General features: G+C 40.6%; 1 protein-coding gene across 1 annotated transcript in view; it reads left to right on the plus strand.

Moving 5' to 3' along the window:
- csmd3b (CUB and Sushi multiple domains 3b) overlaps positions 1 to 20,212 on the plus strand; it is a 246,350-nt gene that overhangs the window by 15,590 nt on the left and 210,548 nt on the right. The window contains exons 3-4 of the mRNA XM_056249475.1: positions 7,679 to 7,782; positions 8,753 to 8,865. Of these exons, the coding sequence (XP_056105450.1) occupies positions 7,679 to 7,782; positions 8,753 to 8,865 (217 nt within the window). The remainder of the gene's footprint in view (positions 1 to 7,678; positions 7,783 to 8,752; positions 8,866 to 20,212) is intronic.

Below are 20,212 nucleotides of genomic sequence, written 5' to 3' on the forward strand. Positions count from 1 at the left end.
TCGCTTCAGCCATGTCTGTATTGTCATTGCGGGACCTTGCAATTGATTTCAGGTGATGTGACTCACTAACATTGCAATTCATCTTGAAATAGCAGATCTATTGAGTGCAACAAACAAAAACCCTGAATTTTTTTCCCTAACCTCAAGTCAAGGTCTCTGAGATTGACTCTTTCTATGGTGGAATGATACACACAGGCAATAAATTAAAACGAACAAACCGTTTTCTCAGTTCAGAATGTTTGGCCTTCTCCTCATCTGCCTACTCGTAGGTTTATAAAGAAGTTTTGGGCTTATCTAAGTACTTTTTAAAAGTAGAGAGTCCTGATCATGCCAACACTCTCTTGCATTGACTGTTCATTCATACATTTCCCCAAACTTCTCCAGGCGAATCACCCGAGGTTTGAGCTGGAAAGCTGCGTTACAATCCAACTTTCTCAGGACCATTTAAATGTTCAGAAGGCCATGATGAAATCGTCTGGACGTTTTCCCATCATTTGATGGATGGAGGGTAGCATGAAAGCCTTGTGGGCCAAAACGAGGCTTTTTTTTTCTGTTCCCACTTTCTTCAGTTCGCATTGGACCACTTTAAAAGGTCTGGAACTCTGCCAGCTTGAATAGAGACGTTTGTGTTGTTTCCCTGCAGCCTTGGCTTTGGCGTGTTGTTTTCAATAAATCAAAGAGTTTGTAGAATCTTCTCTGAGAAAAAAACGAACTTTTTTTTTTTAATGGCCAAAACAATGAGTCAGGCAGTATCAGTGGCAAGGCACACTTTTTTGAAATTTTATTTGTTATATTTCCACCATTATTGTGCAGGAAAGAACATAGTTCATTGAACACACCATTGGGTAATTTGGGCATGTTGTCACACTACAACTTGCTGTTTATAGACTTTTAAGCCCATTTAAACAGTAAGATGAAATGAAACACAATACAACGTACAAATATATATTAAACTGTTGTTTTGCCAAACAGAAATACAACAGAAATTCAAGGCTATAATTGCAACAAATGGCAATTGATGTTTTGAACATGTAAAATGGGGATGAGGACATTAGGCTGACCACCTGTGTGACGACTAGCCCCGGTTTCCCATGCTTTTTGTTTAATTATGTGCTTTTTGAACCCATATTCAGCCATTATAGTGCTAACCCTAATGTGCTAGCCCCCCGTTTTACCTATTCAGAAAAGCAATTGCCATTTGTTGGAATTATAGTTTTGTACTAATTGTAAAAAAAAAATCAGAAAGTACAATTGATTTGTGTTTCACTAAATTACAGGAAAAGCATGTGGCAAATTCATTCATCTACAGAAGAGAAATGCATTTGCAGCACAAAGGTGCGTTATTTATTTAAATAATATACCAGCATACACCCGGTTACATATGAGCAATTGCTAATTGTCTCTTACAGCCTATTGCTCACTTATTTTTGGCAAACTATTTTAGGGTGGCAATTTATTTATATTGCACTCTGTTCTTTAACCTTGGCGAGAGTGACTTGAATGGTGTCAGGGCTTAATTCAATTTCTAGTCCATTGTGGCACTTTTGGGTTGTGGGAATGTATGAGACAATGTCAGTTTGGTTTCTTTTTGTTGTTTGCTTTTTGTTCAAATGGAGATAACGAAAATAATAAACGGATCACTGGTTTACCAAGGGATTTGTTAACTCCGCTTAGCTCGGAGCTCGCCGTGCATATAGAATCAAGGCCATTGCATCAGGCGCACATTTGGCCTTATTCAAAAGCAGAACGAATTTCTGTGTAATTTGTTGATAAATACAGTATGCATTGAATTCAAAGAGACAAATTATGAAGAAATGGTATTATGTGCGATTCACACATAAATTGGTTGATGTTTCATGAATGAGGCCCAAATTGTGTCCATCCTCATTCATTTACAGCTGTTGAGTTGCGTCCTCTGGTTTCAAAAGGAGACGTCTGCAGTAAACATGGCTTTGTCCATTTGTAGATGGTTGTTTTTCAGAGTTCAGTTGTCCATGCTGAATGGAGCATGACCTGATTTATCAAGCAGAAACTGAAATGCTGTCGCCCCATTGGTCTTTCATTGGAGACTGATGCCCAGATTGGGCATTAAGCTCAGAGGGAGCATCAAAGGTCAGATCATAACAGGCAGAGAAACATATGTCCCCTCATCCATGCTCAGACTGTTCAGTTCAAGTTGTCTTTTCTTTTCATTTCTTGTCTTCCATTTTTTTTTTTTTTTCATTGTTGTGGTAAAAAAAAAAAAAAAAAATCCTTTTATATTAGAGTAGAAGCAGCTAATATCAAATAATGAGAGGTTATTGGTGAAATCTTACCGACCACAAACTTTTGCAGTGGCAAAAAAGTAAATAATGTTTTTTTTATTTTGTGATGCGCCGAAGTAAAAATTATGTATGCACTTGGCAGAAAAAACGAACCCGAAAATGACTTTTTATATAATTATTATTTCTCATTTTAAATATTTTTTTGTGACATTTTATTAATATTTGACTTTTTAATTAAATTCAATAATGTTTAAAAAAAAATACAAGCCAATAAAATACAATAACCACACTTTTATTTAAAGTAACACCAAAATTGGACATAAAATATATTAAAATAATATTAAATATCATATATTTTCTGCCTTTTTTCTCTTTTGGCCCTAAACAGAAAATGCCATTTTCGGTGCATCCCTAATATTTTTGGTTCAACATTCAAGTCTAAGCACAAAGAACGGATTCCAAACGCACAAACATGTAACGATACCCACATACACAAGGGATCTTCCTCAAGGTGAAAGCAGAAAACAAGCTGCCTGGATGTGGAGCTCCTATAGTGCTGTTCGTAGTGTCATTTCCCCCGATTAAGTTCACAGAGATGGGATCTCTGGTTTCTCTAAGCCAGGATACTTCAACTGTCACACAATCCTGCTGGGATTTACTGCAGTACAGTCTCGTGTCTGCAGTCTCACCCAAGCATTTCACAGATGCCGTTTCAAAACAAGAGCACAAGCCATCATGTGACACCGCTGCTCTGAAAATTACACGCTGCAAAGCAAAATGCTAAGTGTTATACTTCAAACTCTAATTGTTCAGGTCAATGCATGGCAGAACTGTCAAAAAAAAAATATATATATATATACAGTATATGTATGAACATACTTTAATCATGTTGCTTTTGCTGCAATTTATTAATATGCAATAAGCCACTTGAGGTTATGTTAAAATGATTTTACATCTGTGTTTGTCATTTTTAAAAACACCCCTAAAATGTAAAATCAGTAAAACTGCAAATCACTGTCATCTGCTTATTGCTTTAGTTCAACACTGTGTTCTTTCTTTTTTTTTTTTTTGGTCCTAAAAGCTTTTTATAAATATGAAGAATTTTTTATTACCATCATGTTCACTTTCTTCTGTTCACTGAATTTCCAATCATGTCACTCAAATGAGACTATTTCAGTAGTTTTACCTGGAGCAGTATTTCAGTAATATCATGCCAGCCCTTCAGCACACGCAAGCTGTCAAATCAGGAGCATGTCAAACCACAGAACTGATGAACAAAAGTCACAGTCTCAAAGTGACAGGTAATGCAGTTTGGTCAAATAAAAGACATTTGCAAGTAAATGTACTTCAAAATCAAAAACCATGACCTGAACTGACTTCTTTACTCCATTAGCCTGTATTAAAAGCAGCAAATGAAACATAGGCTGACCTATTCAATGAAAATTATGTTTTTTGAATATTTGCTTGGTCACAGGCGGTCACAACAGAGGCCTTAAAATCCCAGATTAAATTTTCAGTTTCTCTTCAAAACATCAGAATGTGTCTGCTTTGGTTCTGGCTCCCTGAAGGACAGTGATACGCCGTGAAGAATCATGCATTTCATCGCTGATAGTGAAAAGCTATTAGTAAAAGTTTTAAAGCCCCTGGTGTAAGGGTGTGGAAAGAATACATCCTGAAAACAAGCCTCTGGGAATCCCACTATTGACAAAGATAAAAGGCATTATTGAAAAGATTATAAACAACTACATAGTGTTTTCAAAAGTACCAGTACTTACCCAAGTCGATACTTATTATAAATGTTAAAAAGTTGTCTTATGTTATGTTATGCTGTGTTATGTTGTTATGTCATGTTGTTATGTTGTGTTATGTTATGTTATGTTGTGTTATGCTGTGTTATGTTATGTTATGTCATGTTATGTTATGTTATGTTATGTTATGCTGTGTTATGTTATGTTATGTTATGTTATGTTATGTCATGTTATGTTATGTTATGTTATGCTGTGTTATGTTATGTTATGTTATGTTATGTTATGCTGTGTTATGTTATGTTATGTTATGTTATGTCATGTCATGTTATGTTATGCTGTGTTATGTTATGTTATGTTATGTTATGTTATGCTGTGTTATGTTATGTTATGCTGTGTTATGTTATGTTATGTTATGTTATGCTGTGTTATGTTATGTTATGTTATGCTGTGTTATGTTATGTTATGCTGTGTTATGTTATGTTATGTTATCTTATGTTATGTCATGTCATGTTATGTTATGCTGTGTTATGTTATGTCATGTCATGTTATGTTATGTTATGTTATGCTGTGTTATGCTGTGTTATGTTATGTTATGTTATGCTGTGTTATGTTATGTTATGTTATGTTATGTCATGTCATGTTATGTTATGCTGTGTTATGTTATGTTATGTTATGTTATGCTGTGTTATGTTATGTTATGCTGTGTTATGTTATGTTATGTTATGTTATGCTGTGTTATGTTATGTTATGTTATGTTATGTTATGTTATGTTATGTTATGTTATGCTGTGTTATGTTATGTTATCTTATGTTATGTTATGTTATGCTGTGTTATGGTATGTTATGTTATCTTATGTTATGTTATGCAGGGTTGTGTAATGTTATCTTATGTTATGTTATGTTATGCTGTGTTGTGTAATGTTATCTTATGTTATCTTGTTATGTTATATTATGCTATGCTGTGTAATGCTGTGTTATGTTATGTTGTTATTTTATGTTATCTTATTTTATGTTATGTTATGCTGTGTTATGTTATGTATTGTCATGTTATGTTATCTTATCTTATGTTATCTTATGTTATGTTAAGTTATCTTATCATTTTATCTTATCTTATCTTATCTTATCTTATCTTATCTTATCTTATCTTATGTTGTGCTGTTATGTTTCTAATATTCAGATTAAATTATTCTAATATACTAATATTAAGTTGTTATGTCATGTCATGTTGTGTCATGTTGCATAATATATGGTTTGGTCAAATTTAACTATGGTTCGTGGGTCCAATTCCCAGAAAAGATACAAACTGCATAGATGCTTACTGTTATATTATATAATTTATTTATATATTTTATTTTATTTTTAAATGACTGGCTTTAATTGAATGCCCATTTTAGTGTGTACATGCATGTGTGCTTGTGTTGATATTTCGGTTCGGTGTTTGTGAATGTCTGGGCTTCTTTTTCTTACACTTGTTTGAATTGCATCAGCCCAAACCAGATTAACTTTCCGAACATTGATTCTGGCCTGAACACCCGTCAAAATGATGCATTTTAATTTTTAATGAAATAGACCTGTCTGTATATCGGTAAAAGCATTTGCCCTGGCCTCTCTGCTCCATTGTAAAGCCATAATTCTGCTCTATTACCTTATTTCTTTGCAATTCAATACTCACTCAGCACCTCACCCTCCAACAAAAGCATTAGCTTACGACTCCAATCGCCATGACAACCGCAGGCAGGCAGAGCAAGTCGCTGAACACCTCGCGGGCCTGATCTGAGATCAGATTTACGGATTCTTTTAATATTACAAATCCAGAGAAGAGACCGATCCAAGATCAGCCTCAATGACGTCTCATTCCCAACTGTTCAATCCTGCATCTCTGACGTGCCAGAGCTGAATTTGTTATGTGGTGACCTTTAGTGAGACAGGGACTCTGGAGTATTTTGTATTCAGTTACATGGAGAAAAACAACTGTATTATCTGTGCCGAGATGCCGTCTGAGCATCAATCATCACTCCTAAGTAGCTCTCATACATCCATACCTGCTAAAGCCCATCGCCATGGCAACTAATTCCACCCAGTAGCTCTCAATGGGTTAATCCATATAGAAAGTTCAGGCCTCTCCATATGCCTGTGGTTCTTTCCACACCTCTAATGCCTGTTTCCCTGTTAAAGCCTCAATCCTCCTTTCCGAACTGCCAATTATCCAAGAGATGGTCTAGTCTTGAAATAACTACATTTGGATGAATCAGTTCACTGTGCTGTGATTGTGTAATGGGTATAATTAGTCTGACTTTTACATGTATTTTTTTCTTTCAGCATCAGTTTCCCACAGGACTGAGAAAGTACAAAAGGCTGGCAATAAATGTAAAAACAGCTGGGTTTCCATCCAAATGTGAAGCGAATATTTTCCAAGTTTGCAACAACAACAAAAATGCAAATTATGTGCGTTTCCATCAGTGGCCGGTTTCACAGACAAGGCTTAAGCTAGTCCCAGACTAAAATGCATGTTTGAGCTGTTTTAACAAAGCAGTTGCACTATAATTTCTTAAAATATGCCATTGTTTTGTCTCAACATGCACATCAGTAATGTTTTTTTTCTAAAAGTCACTTAAAAACCCTTTATTGAACTAATGCCTTATCCTGGCTTATTCTAAACCCTGTCTGTGAAACCGGGACCAGGTTGTTTGAGCGGACGACGGTGGTATCGGTAACCTAGTAACCAACAGTAAATATGTAGAAACAGTAGTGATGTGTTGCTCGACTCTATGAGCCGACTCCTTTGAGTGAACGGTAAGAGTCGGTTCCCGTGAGAGCCGTTTTCCCTTTTTGCATATTAAAGACAGAATAATATGATTATCCTTTCACTTCACTGCTCAGCCACATGTCAAATGCTCACTAGCTGTTGTCACTAGCCTGTGGTCACAAGGTTATTTTGATGTGTATGTGCGTACAGTAGTGCGTGTGGTCGAGCAGTGTGGCGTAAAGATCATCCTTAATATTGGGTCAGAAAACAAGATGAGTAAAACACTCAAAAGTATACTCTTATTGAGCTGAGCCAAATGATCCGGTTCGGTTCCCTAAAAAAGCCGGGATTCTCATCCTGAGGAAACAGTCACGTGGGTCACGTTGGGTTTAATGTGCGCTTCGTCGGAATGTATTCGGTAAATGCGTTTCCTTCTCCCACTATAACTTTTATAACTTTTTTTTTTAATTGGCAATTTTCATCTCTCGTTTCTGATGCAATACTTTAAAATGCGCATAAAAACAGGGTGATGGAAACATCGCTAATGTCAATTATTGCTGAGAACATAACCTATGATGATAATAACCTCGACTGGTTGTGTTATGATTACATTCTTCTCTTGAGCACTATATAAAATAACGACTGGTGCTTTTAGTGTGTATAAAAACACATTATGTAAAAACAAATTGTTGTATGATGTCTGTTCAGTAGAGGCTTGAGTGCTCAAAGCAAACTCAAGTACAAAGGTTTTCTGGAAACTTTTACCTTATAGTAGGCTACTAATGGTGAAATTGCTTTATTCTCCACGAAATTCTCTCTCAGTTTCAGTCAGCTGACAGGATTCAATTATGCAAGAGCCATAAAGTTTAATTCAGTTCATTTGACACATCACTAAGCATTATGCCTCATTTCTGCCGACAGGTGATTCAGATTAACTTTGAGGAGTTTGACCTAGAACTGGGCTATGACACACTGACCATCGGTGATGGAGGGGAAGTAGGAGACCCGAAAACCATCTTGCAAGTGTGAGTGTCTTATCCACAGTCTGTGACGGTATAAGATGATGCATAATTTACACAGGTAGGACATTCTGTTCCTGAATCAATATTCCTCTCAGCCAGTCTCAATGCTCTCTGGGCAGTGGTTGCTTGATGGTAATGATATACAAAGAACTAAAATGAATTTTCAATGTCCTACTAGTGTAAATAATCATGCCATGTCTTCAGAAACCAATCAAATGTTTGTTTTCCTCCTTTTATTTAAGTTGTCTTAAAGGGATAGTTTGCATAAAAATGAAAATTCTCACCCATGTCGTTCCAACCCTGTAAGACTTTCGTTCATCTTCGCTACACAAATGAAGATCTTTTTGATGAATGTCCCTCCATTGACAGCTACGCAACTACCACTTTGACGCTTGAAAAAGTTTATAAACTAAAACTAATCCAACAATTTTTCATGAAAGAAATAATTGTAATATATTATACATTACTATAAATAATAGTTTTGACAACTTTATGAATGACACAGTGTCCTAACCAGATGACACGCAATAAAAAAAATGTCCTAATCAGCCATGAGGGTGATATGCGACAATTCTATTTTCGAAACGGTTTATATTTCTGCAACTTCGCGCTGGAATAACAACATGCAAAGTATGACAATAGTAATCTAAGGTGCTGATTATGTGCTTTATTTAAAGCATCTAATGTGAGTTTTGTGTGACATTGCAGAGAGGCTCCGCCCACAAACTTCTGTTTGGCTGTGACTTTTTTATTGATTTTGTCATGTCTCGTAGTCGTGTCACATCTGGTGTAGACAGACAAATTGTTTATTGCTGGAATCTTATACGCATCGCACCTGGTGTTGTTATTCTAAAATATGCAAAATAGCAATAAAGAATGCGTAGGTGTGCTCAACCTTTTGTCTGGTAGTGTACACTCAGTGCGATGTGCTTCTGATTTGTTTATTTGTGTCTAATCTCTCTCCTCTCCCCAGTCTGACAGGCAGCTTTGTTCCCGACCTCATTGTTAGCATGACCCATCAGATGTGGCTTCACCTCCAGTCTGATGAAAGCGTGGGATCTATAGGCTTCAAGATCAACTACAAAGGTACCTGAAAAGCTGTGCGGAATCTATAGTCACTTTGGGAATCATAGTCATAAATCATTTTGCTCACCTTTTACGTCTGTAGGTTTTGCAAATATTTAACCAATGAAAAGTATTAAAAAGAGCTCGTGACTAAACCTCGTAACTCCATTGGCTCCTCAAACTGTCAGTCAAACCTCATTACTCCACCCACCTCTATCATAAATGAAGTGCTGCACACATTTTGGAGCATCTCTGCTTGTTTTGCAATGCAAGGGAGAATGAATAAGAACAGCATTTTATTTACTCTTGATAAACACGATATAAAGGCTGATGTTTTATGTATCTGAGGAACAGAGAAGAGCGTTTTTGTCTAGCATTTGTCGTAGTCACAGTCAATACTGTCTTATATAGCCTGTTTGAACCACTTCATCTTTTATAACATGAGATTTTGGCCTAATGACATAAAAAATGGTGCACCCACATTAGCTACAATAATCTTTATAACCTGTAAGCTGATGAAAACGTAATGCGATGCACTTACTGCCTCAGATGCGGCCGTTCTAATGATGGGAAAAACACACGTCTGATATTTGCTGGTCAAAAACTGCTTGATTTTGGTTAAATTATGATAATATAATGAGACATGGAAGATGTCTGACCATGTATGAAGCCAGAATATCAACTTTTAAATTTTTAAAAAATTAAATACAGCAGTTTTTCCATTTCCTGAGAAGTAGCGGTTTTGGACATGCAAGGTTTCCATCTGACAGCGACGATATGAGATTAAATAACTATTCATTCATCGCAATTGTCAGGCAAAATGTTTGTGACTGCGGCAATCCTATTGTCAAGGTTAAATAGAGGAAATGTGGCAGAGTGATGAAAAAAAAAATACATTTGCAACTGCAAACAAACAGAAAGGGAAAGCAGGACAAACCAAAATTGTACAAACAACCTGTCTGGCATCAGCCCAGATTCAATCAAACATCCGACCTTGTTTTCTGCTGCAGTGAGAAAGTGTTTTTCACATCCACTGAAAAGAGTTTAGACATCAAAAGGCCAGACATTATTTACCTGGACATGTCCACTATTTCCTGCGCGAGTATTCAGCATACATGCTTAGCAGTCAGTGTGCATAAAAGCGAAGCAGTTCCCACAAATCACTTCTGTGGTCTCTGCTGAATGCTCGGCAACTAACTTTCATCCCGAACACATGAGCTACATTCACTTGATAGAAGCAGCAATCCCTACAAAAGCCATATCTTTGATTATCTCTCCTCCCTCAAGGTTTTGTAATAAATTAGTGTCGGGGTGATGAACAGCGTGCCATTCAGTATAATGAGAGAGACTGACTGAGGTAGACAGAGAAAGAGACCGAGAGACCAAATGAATCCCCTTAAGTGCAAGACCACAGAGATAAAAAAAAAAAAAAAATTTACTGTATGATATCCCTGGGAGAGACTGGCAAAATATTACAGATTGTATTAGATTTGTCTCTTCGTTTTTTCTTCTCTGCACCTATTATAATTCATCCTATATATGCCATACACAAGCACAGTGGCTTTGTTTCCTAATTTTCAATTTCTAGGTAAATCTAATTGGAGCTGTCAATCATAAATACATGATGGTCATACATGAGGGGATAAGATTAAATTATATGGCTTGGACATACATAAAGGATGAGTTTGATTGCATGTACAAAACCCAGACTTGAACCTCATTAAACACATATAGAATGAATTGTGAGAAAATATATATATATATATATTTTTTTGAGTTATATATTCTTATATTGTCGTTTAGAACAGTGGTTCTCAAACCTGCACATTTTGTAAGTCTCCCTCATCTATCACACAGGGTGCGAATTACACAGTCCCTTCAGGGGGGTCATATGTACTTTTTTTTTTTAGGGGACAGTTTTTATAATTACATTTAAAATCTGCGTATCTGTGTTGTTCAAATACCTAAATTTAACCAATCACAATTCTACAGACTGTTACCAATGAGATTTTTTTTTTTTTTCAACCATCAACTAAAGACATTTTTACACTGCAAAGGTGGAACAGAATCTGCATCTGACATGGCATTTATGTTTATGTAAGAATCAAAAATATAAAGAAGGTGTGCCCAGTTAGGGTGTTTGGGATGAATGTGTTGCATAAGGTAAATAGCCTATAAATGTAAAGTCATTATAGGGGTGCTCTTGAAATTCAAATGATGATTATTAAGTCGACAAAAAAATTTGGTGTGGAAAAAGCACATATTCCGGCTACAGACAAAATAAACTAAGAGCCATTAATGCATTTGTTTATTGCTTTTTACGGATTAGAAAAAAGACTTAATATTGGTTATTTCAGTAGCATGAAAAACAAAACGGTTGTTCAAACTGGGAATATAGCTATTACATTAAGAAAGCGATCAAATAACACAAAGAAGTCCATGTATTCAGTCTAATGTGAGTTATAAACTTTTCGCAAAAACTCCCGATATAATATCTGAAGCTGTCTATGCTGCGTCTTTTCTGCATTTTGTTGTTTATGATGATAATAGAGAATTCTCGAACAAATCTACTGTAAATGTAATGCCGCAATCTTCATATTACGGGTAGACTACTTTCTTTGACTCCCTCAACATCTTATTTTGATGTCCTTCAGAGGGATCAAGCCTTCATTAGTATCCATATACTACATCATGTGTGTATTATACCTGATATATAATATAAATCAAGAGCCCCTTTGAGGTATCCATCCAGATAATGAACACATTAATGGTTCACAGCACTCATTCATTCAATGGAAGGCATAGTGAGGTTTTCATCGTCTCGTTCGCCTGTAGTTCATTTACCTGTCAGGTCAAGATTTCACACAAAAGGTTCACTTTAACATGATACAGACTTGATGACATATTTAAAATAATGATTTTTGGAGCCATGATTTAAATCTCTAAGGAGAGAATAGGCTAAGAATAGACTGCAACAATCGGGTTTCCGGAAGTAAAAAACTCTTATTCATTTTCTCCATGAGGAAAGTGATTTTGAATGATAACTTATAAATCTTTAAAGACAGCCCTACTGTGAGCTACAAGGCTGTAGTACTCGATAGTATTTGCTTCTGCTGAAGCCGTCAGCCCGCATTATTTCAACTTAGTTTTAAAATAATTGTGTTTAACAGCAGAATTTGTTGTAAAAAACAAACAAACTACATCTCCCAAAATTCCACCAATGCAAATTCACCAATGTTTCAAAAAACACATTATTTGTATTTTTGTCAGATTTTCAAATACTTTTTTGCCTTTACATTTTGCAATGTTCACCTCAAAGCTGGTTGGCTTGGTTAATGACTTCCAACGCTTGAACAAAGACTTTTTTGAAATCCCTATGTAAAGATTGAATGGATAAACCAGAACCAACGCCGCTGAAAAAGAGGACGGGCACTGTTGCACTCGATAGGCAAAAACTGAAGACCATTCCTTTCAAATGCATTCACATCAAGCATGTCTTTTACATTAGGGCACAGTGGAAATGTAGTTTATCTCATCTAAAGGCCAATGCACACCACACCCACAGACGCTGACCAACGCGGACAATCACCAGATTACAGTATGTCACTTCTCAGATATTCCATGACCCGACAAGCGCAAATCCAGCATGCTCAATCTGCAAAAACAAGCTCCGACAGATGCCAACACACAAAACCCCACGCAGTTTCTGTTGCCTTCTGTCGGTGCAGTGTGAATTGGCCTTAAGAGTGTACACTTAAAATACAAATGCAGTCCATTATGCTGACGTCTGTGATGAATGCATATTCTACATGGGTCATTAATTGTGTTTATGGGGACTGAAGTTTGATGGCTACATTTCACTTATTAGTAAACTACATCTGTCATTTTCTGTTGATGAATTTATATCCTTATGTTTTACCTCTGAGGGTGCACTATGTTCTTATTTCTTGTAACAAACTTAATGACATAAAAACAAAACATTTACTTGATCACAAAGGTTAAAATTAACATACAATACAAACTGGTGCCTTATTCTTAACTCTTGCAGTCTCATTGTTATGTATATGCTATATGGCATGAGTCAAAATTAATGTGACTCAATTAAATCAAATTCTTAGTTTCAAAAGAATAAAATTCACTGTATTTTCCTTGCACATTTATTTTTATAAAGTATTCTATGTACCTCATATAGTAGTCTCCACTGTTAACTTAAAGAGGACCTATTATTCCCTTTTTCAAAGTCTTGATTTTGTTTTTGGGCTCTACTAGAAAAGGTTTTCATGCTTCAATGTCCAAAAAACAATTTTTTCACATATTCTCTATTGTTGCAGCTCCTCTCTTCCCAGTCTGTCAGTAACGCTCTGTTTAGTTCCTGTCTCTATGAAGCCCCTCCTTCTGAAAAGCACACTGTGCTCTGATTGGTCGGTTAGACCAGTGTGTTGTGATTGGTCAAGCGCTTCGAGCGTGTTTGGGAAATGTCCCACCCCTTACCATAACCACCAGTTTCAACACACTACTAACTAACTCAACCAGGCCCCACCCCTTTATTCTGCGTATGTCTTGGGTGGGAATTATTTAAATGAGGACGTGTTCGTTCTCAGAAGAAAACTTATGACAATTGACCCTTAGCAGGGAATTTGATTGACAGGTGATCTGACCAATCATAATCCGCCATCCACCGAATCCGCCATTTTTGTCCGACAAAGCAGTCAGGAGAGTTAGTAGATTAACGTTCGAGGATTTGAACTTGAAAAACAAAGTGTACTGACGTCTTTCCGCGGTTAAAACAACATTCCTTCTGATGTTCATTCATGTTTATTTGATGCTATAAATTAACTGGAAGGAAGAGATGATCGGTTCATGAGCAGCTTTAACTGAGACTCTACAGCGATCTGTCACGACACATTAAAGAGCCACAAAACGGTATTTATTTTTAAAATTTCTTTAAAAAATGACCAAATTTGAAAGTTGAGACTTTGTTTCATATCAAAAGTAACCTGGTCTGTCCTGTCTGTCGGTGTTGTCAGTGTCCTCTTTGGGACAAGTGTGGCTTGTCCCACATAGCAACAGTAACTAAAGGGGGCGGGTCTTGGCGAACAGACTATTGAGTTCAGAAACAGTGTGCACTGAAATAGAGAATAACTCCCTTTTAAATAACTTTGTGCTTTGGAACTTTGCAGACCTTTTTTCATACTCAAACATCAACATTACACACTAAAGAAAGTTGAACGTTAAAAAAAGGTGCTCTTTAAAGACTGCAAGTTTGACTTTGTAATAGAAACAAAACTGCTATGGAAAGAAACTAGTGGTGAATTTGAATGTAGACTAAATGCCCAGCTGGCTATTACCGATTACAAGTGTTTTTAAATGGCCTTTTTTAAACTTTTGTTTAAATAATTCAGAGAATAACAATCTACTCAAGTGAAGTCTCTCTTAAGTATCAGTGCTTATGCATTTCTGACGTGGATTATTGAGTATCCGTAACTGAGCTCTTTGCTTGCTTTGGCACACAGTTTCAGAGCACCAGCAAATGCCCACGATCATTAACATACCTTCTTTTAAAAATAATTTTGTTTGTGTTCTCTCCAGCCAGAACTCTTCAACAACTATGTTGTGGCTTAAAAACCTAATTTAATTGAATGCTTCAAAGACATAAAACCAGAGATCCGCCTGGGAGTGTACTTGACTCGTGTTTTAGAAATGCCTCGTTCCGTGTCTAGACTCCACATAGAACTCGACTTTGTGATAATGAGCACTTTCTTGAGAGAGATAAAGTCAGCATTATTGAAATAAAACAATATCCATGGGATACACAAAGGGAGAGATAAATTACTTGCCATTTTCCAATGAATAAGAAATGGTTTTTGAGATTAAATTTATTTATAGGCCTTTATGTGAAGGCCAACTTAATGAGTCCTGCTATATGGTAAATGCTCAGAATGCTTTTTGATGTATTACATGCCAAAGTTCACTGATACTCTGTGATTCCCTGGCTATTTCAGGAAGAAAAACACAGGTCCCAAACTTCCCCTGAGTGGGCTGTGTGTGCTTACATATACAGAATCAACCTTTTGTATTTGATTTGATAGCTTGTTAACACAATTGATCTTCACAGCGAGGTCCTCAGGTTTACAAGCCCACAGAACACCCATCACATTAAGCGGCGCGAGAGAAGCGTAGGGGTTCGCATCTGACACGCTGACCTTACGTCGAAGTCTAGTGCTGCCCAGAATTATTCACACGCCATCAGCTCCTACAGACAATTTGTGCTCTATTTTTTGGCCTCATCATAAATACAAAGCAGTAAATATGGCCTAACCTTCCCCTAGCCACCCCACACGATTGACCAACGGAGTAAAGCATTGTGGTTGTCATAAAGAGACTGTCATGTCGGAAATTAATGCTATACATCAAGCATTGGCCAAAGACCTCCATTATACCTCAGGAGAAATCCCCACTCCTACATTCTCAAACTTTGATTTGATTTTAAATGAAATTTAGGTGTTTTTTTTCCCTCTCTCCATCCTTCCTTTGGCAAACCCTCAGGCATCCTTATTCGGAACAGAGTTCATAGTTCAACTGTGCATGGCAGTGCAAAGTGTCTGGGAAGATGTATAGCCCATTTCAGGAGCCTGCCGCCCACTGAGTCGATTCTATGCAGATGGAAGGTCTTATCTAGGTATAGTGAGACCCCCAGACTAGATTTCTGTACTCACGGTGGGAGCGTCCTGCATGGCCGGCTCCACCATTAAAGGCTCCAGGTGTTGGAGCTTATCTGGGCTGAACAGAGAGTTTTGGTGGCATTCTGTTCCGGTCCACCACTCTTGAGTGGAGAACATCTGATGAATTCAGTCCATCGTTGGACTTTTGCAGTTCAGTTTGGTGCCAGTTGTCTCACTTCCTTAGATTGGAGTCATTAGCTTGAAGTCCGTAGATTTATCTTCCACTTTAATATTGAGAGGAATTGACATTTGCACAACCAGCAAGACTTCATTGGGCCACCAGCTGCACCAGAAAGATCATGCTGTCTGATTAGCATTTTTACTGGAGAACAAAATTGCAGTCAGACCAGCCTGAATGAAAATTAATACTGAAGCCACGGTTAAGACTCGTCGACAACTGTTACAATAAAGAGATCGCTTTAAAACTCATAAAAGAATGACTTTTAAAGCGATTTCTTTATTGTAACAGTTGTCGTCCTTGGTGTCGACGGGTCTTAAACGCCGCTTTTGTATTCATTTTCATTCAGGCTGGTCTGACCGCCATTTTGTTCACCAGTAAAAATGCTAATCAGACAGCATGATTTTTCTGGTGCAGCTGGTGGCCCAATGAAGTCTTGCTGCACAATGGGAATTATATCATTGGAATAATCTTCAAAACGATTTTTTTCCAGCTAATGAACGATAAAAACATTGACTGCCAATCAGAATCCACCTGACTTTAAAGAGCTTGTGCATTTAAAGTGGCAGACGACAAAATAATAAACAGAGCAATATTGTGTGCTGGTGTGGATGCTAAAATAGTTATATTTAGTTATCATTCTTAACCTTCTTTTAATTTTCAGTTTACTTTAGTTCTCTTTCATAGGTTCACTCAACGCTGCGGAAAGCGCAGTGGGATATCCTCTGGATGTGCCGATTGTCTGAAGCCCTATAGAATCACGCCAATCCATTGGCTGATGGCGCTCGCGCAAAGCTGGCTCCGCCCCGACGCTCTTACGTCGTAGCATGATGTACGCGCGCGCGCCATCTTCTCCTCAGATTTCTCTGCCTTCACGAAGCGGTCACATCTCGCCCTTCGTGCGGTTTTTCTGAGCCCGAATTCTTCAATTCAACTTCAGCTTTCGTCTCGACACTTCAGCGACTGGTATAAGTGGAACTCTGTTCTCCTTACAGTGAAGTGTCATGGATTATCGACGCTGCTCTCCGCCATGCGTTCGTTTCATCTCGAACGACGACCCTCACAGTAAGTGTGTTAAATGTATGGGTTTTTCGCATGCGCGTGAGGCTGTATTAGGATTGTCGAAATGTAAATTTTGTGACAATCTCCTTCTCAAAACCCTCCGCTCTAGACTCGCGGTTTTTGAGAAGGAGACATTCGTTTCCCCCCGTCGCGCTCCCGAGACTGCTGAGGCCTCTCGTGGATCCGCGGCCTGGGGTTCGGATGTTGAGCTCGAGGATATTGAGTATGAGCAGACGGGCCTCGCCCTTTCTCTCCCTCCCTCTCCCGAGCACGCACGCGGCGCGGTTGAATTCGCGCATGATTATTTATGTCCCAGCCCGGGAGCCCGCGAATCGGTTTCTTTCGGTCTGGATGACGTTATTTACACTGCAGCCTCCGACTCCGAGGATTTCGGGCCTGCTCTGGCTGATGACGTTATCCCGCCTAGCGGCCAGGACGCGCGGCCTACTCCGGCCTACACTGAGCTTATTGAGGTGCTGTCGCGCGCTACAGAGAAGCTCTCTATTGACTGGCCTGATGAGCCCCGCGAGTCTCAATCGTCCAAACTCGACGAGAGGTTCCTACGTGGCCCTAATTCTAGGCCAGAGCGAAGAAAGCTGCCCTTTTTCAGCGATCTGCATCACGAGATCTCCAGATCCTGGAAGCAGCCATTCTCCGCACGCCTAACTAATGCGGCAGCCGCTGACTTCACCAACCTTGTTGGTTTTGTGGAGCAGGGTTATTCCGCTATTCCAGCGGTCGAGGACACGCTGGCTAACCACCTCGCCCCGTCGTCTGCACCGTCTTGGAAGGCGCGTCCCCTTCTTCCTTCCAAGGCTTGTAGGACTACTTCCTCCCTTATTGGGAAGTCTTACATGGCGGCTGGTCAGGCAGGCATGGCCCTGCATACCATGGCCATCCTTCAAGCCTACCAAGCGGACGTCTTGAAGGACATGGATGAAGGAGAGGGACTGACGCCCGAAGCTGTCAAAGAGCTTCGCAAAGCCACAGATCTGGCCCTAAGAGCCACCAAGCACACTGCTCGGGCTGTAGGTCGCTCTATGGCGGGCTCGGTTGCTGCAGAGCGCCACCTCTGGTTGAATCTCACGGAGATCCGAGACAAGGATAAGAGTTTCCTCCTGGATGCCCCTATCTCCCACTCAGGTCTTTTCGGGGAGGCGGTCAACACGGTGGTTGACAAGTTCCGCGCCGCTAAGTCTCAGTCGGCCGCGTTCAGGCAGTTTATGCCCAGGAGGGTCAGAGGGCCCAGTGACTCCAACCCTCCCCCTTCTCAAACCCGAGAACGCTCTGCTCATAGGGCTGAGTTCCCTACTAGCAGGAGTGACCCGGCTCGCCACCCACCAACTACTGTCTGGGGAGCCCGAGGTCGTCCATTTCCTCGCCAGCGCCCTCACAAGCGCCTTCAGCTGAAGCGGTCCAACAAATCGGCCGCTCCAGCCTCCTCGAGCCGTTCCTGACCCGCAGGGCAGGAAGAGGAGAGCCTCATCAGATCTACGAGGTTGGGACAGACCGCGCAAGCGTTTCTGCCCTCCTCCAGCCGGCTCTCCTCATCCAACCCTGTCACCTTCGCCACCCAGCGTGTTTCGAAGTGCAGGTCCTGTTTCACTCTCTTCACCCAGTCCGGCGCAGGAGGAAGGAGACGCATCTTGCTTTCTCCCCTCGCTCCCGGTGCACGTTACACCCGCCAATCGCTTCCTCAGAGGCACAGTTCTTTTTCCTCTGGAGCAGGCGGACCCAGTTACTTCTATCCAGGTGGTGGTACCCCCCAATACGTGTCAGGACGCCAAGCGCTCTCCTCCACGGTCAACCGCGCCTCCCCATGGAAACCAGCGCGACACCCTACCTCAGGTATGTCCCTTGCACTGCAACACTCCTCTGCCTCTATCACATTTCGTTCAAGAATGGGAGCGTTTACCAGGGGTATCGCCTTGGATCCTTCGCACAGTTCGGCTCGGCTACACGCTTCAGTTTTGTCGCAACCCCCCCTGCTTCAACGGGGTCTTTCCTACTGTAGTCGACAGCGCCGCTCAGGCTTCTGTACTACAGCAGGAGATTTCATCCCTTCTGCTGAAGGGGGCGATAGAAGAGATTCCTTCGGGGGAAGTCGAACAGGGCTTCTACAGCCGTTACTTCCTGGTCCCGAAGAAGGGGGGCGGCCTGCGGCCGATACTAGATCTTCGCCGGTTGAATTTCTCTCTTTACAAAGGAAAATTCAAAATGTTGACGCTGAAGGCCATCATATCTCATATCCGGCGGGGGGACTGGTTCGTGACGGTAGACCTCAAGGATGCTTATTTCCACATCCAGGTCGTACGGCGACACAGGAAGTTCCTCAGGTTCGCCTTTGGAGGGAAAGCGTACCAGTACAGGGTCCTCCCCTTTGGCCTCGCTCTAGCGCCAAGGACGTTCACAAAGTGTATGGATGCTGCTCTGGCCCCGCTGCGGCTCCAGGGCATCCATATACTCAACTACCTGGACGATTGGCTCCTTTTAGCCCACTCCAGAGAGTTGGTGACTCACCACAGGGACATTGTCCTCCGTCATATTCAGTCTCTCGGTTTGAGGCTGAATACGGAGAAGAGCGTTCTTACTCCAGCTCAGAACACGGTTTTCTTGGGGGTATGCATGGACTCCGTTCTTATGCAGGCCCGTTTGGCTCCTGCACGGATTTCCAGTCTGGTGACATGTCTGTCCCGTTTCGCACTAGGCCAGCATGTTTCCGTGAGCACCTGCCGCAGACTTCTGGGCCTTATGGCCGCGGCCTCCCCTGTGCTACCTCTGGGGCTGCTCCACATGAGACCTTTTCTGTGGTGGATGAAGCTCTCAGGGGCTCGGCCCACGGGGCCAGCCTTTCGCCTATTGAAGGTGTCGCGCAGTTGCTTTCGCGCCCTGTCAATCTGGCGGGACCCCCTCTTCCTTCAGAAAGGAGTCGGTATGGGTGCGGTATTCCGTCGCCAGATGGTTACGACGGATGCCTCTCTGACCGGCTGGGGAGCGGTTTTCGAGGGCAGGCCAGCGTGTGGGGTTTGGACTGGCGAGACCCTCTCGTGGCACATAAACAGCTTGGAGCTGAGGGCTGTCTTCCTGGCTCTTTGCCACTTTCTCCCTTTCCTCGAAGGACACCATGTCATTGTCAGAACGGACAATATGGCAGTAGTGTCCCATGTAAACAGACAGGGGGGTTCACGATCGCGCACCCTAGACAGGCATGCGCGTCACCTTCTCCTGTGGTCCCAGGACAAGTTCCTCTCTCTGAGAGCAGTTCATGTCCCAGGGATTCTGAACCTCGCAGCAGATTTTCTGTCGAGGCAGAAGCTCAGGTCTGGGGAATGGATGTTGAACCGCCAGTCGGTGGCCCTGATCTGGGAGGTGTTCGGAAAAGCGGAAGTGGACCTCTTTGCATCTC

This window comes from Rhinichthys klamathensis, unplaced genomic scaffold (assembly GCF_029890125.1).
Source record: "Rhinichthys klamathensis goyatoka isolate OS25496 unplaced genomic scaffold, OSU_Roscu_1.1 h1tg000060l_1, whole genome shotgun sequence".
Classification (NCBI taxonomy): Eukaryota; Metazoa; Chordata; class Actinopteri; order Cypriniformes; family Leuciscidae; genus Rhinichthys; species Rhinichthys klamathensis.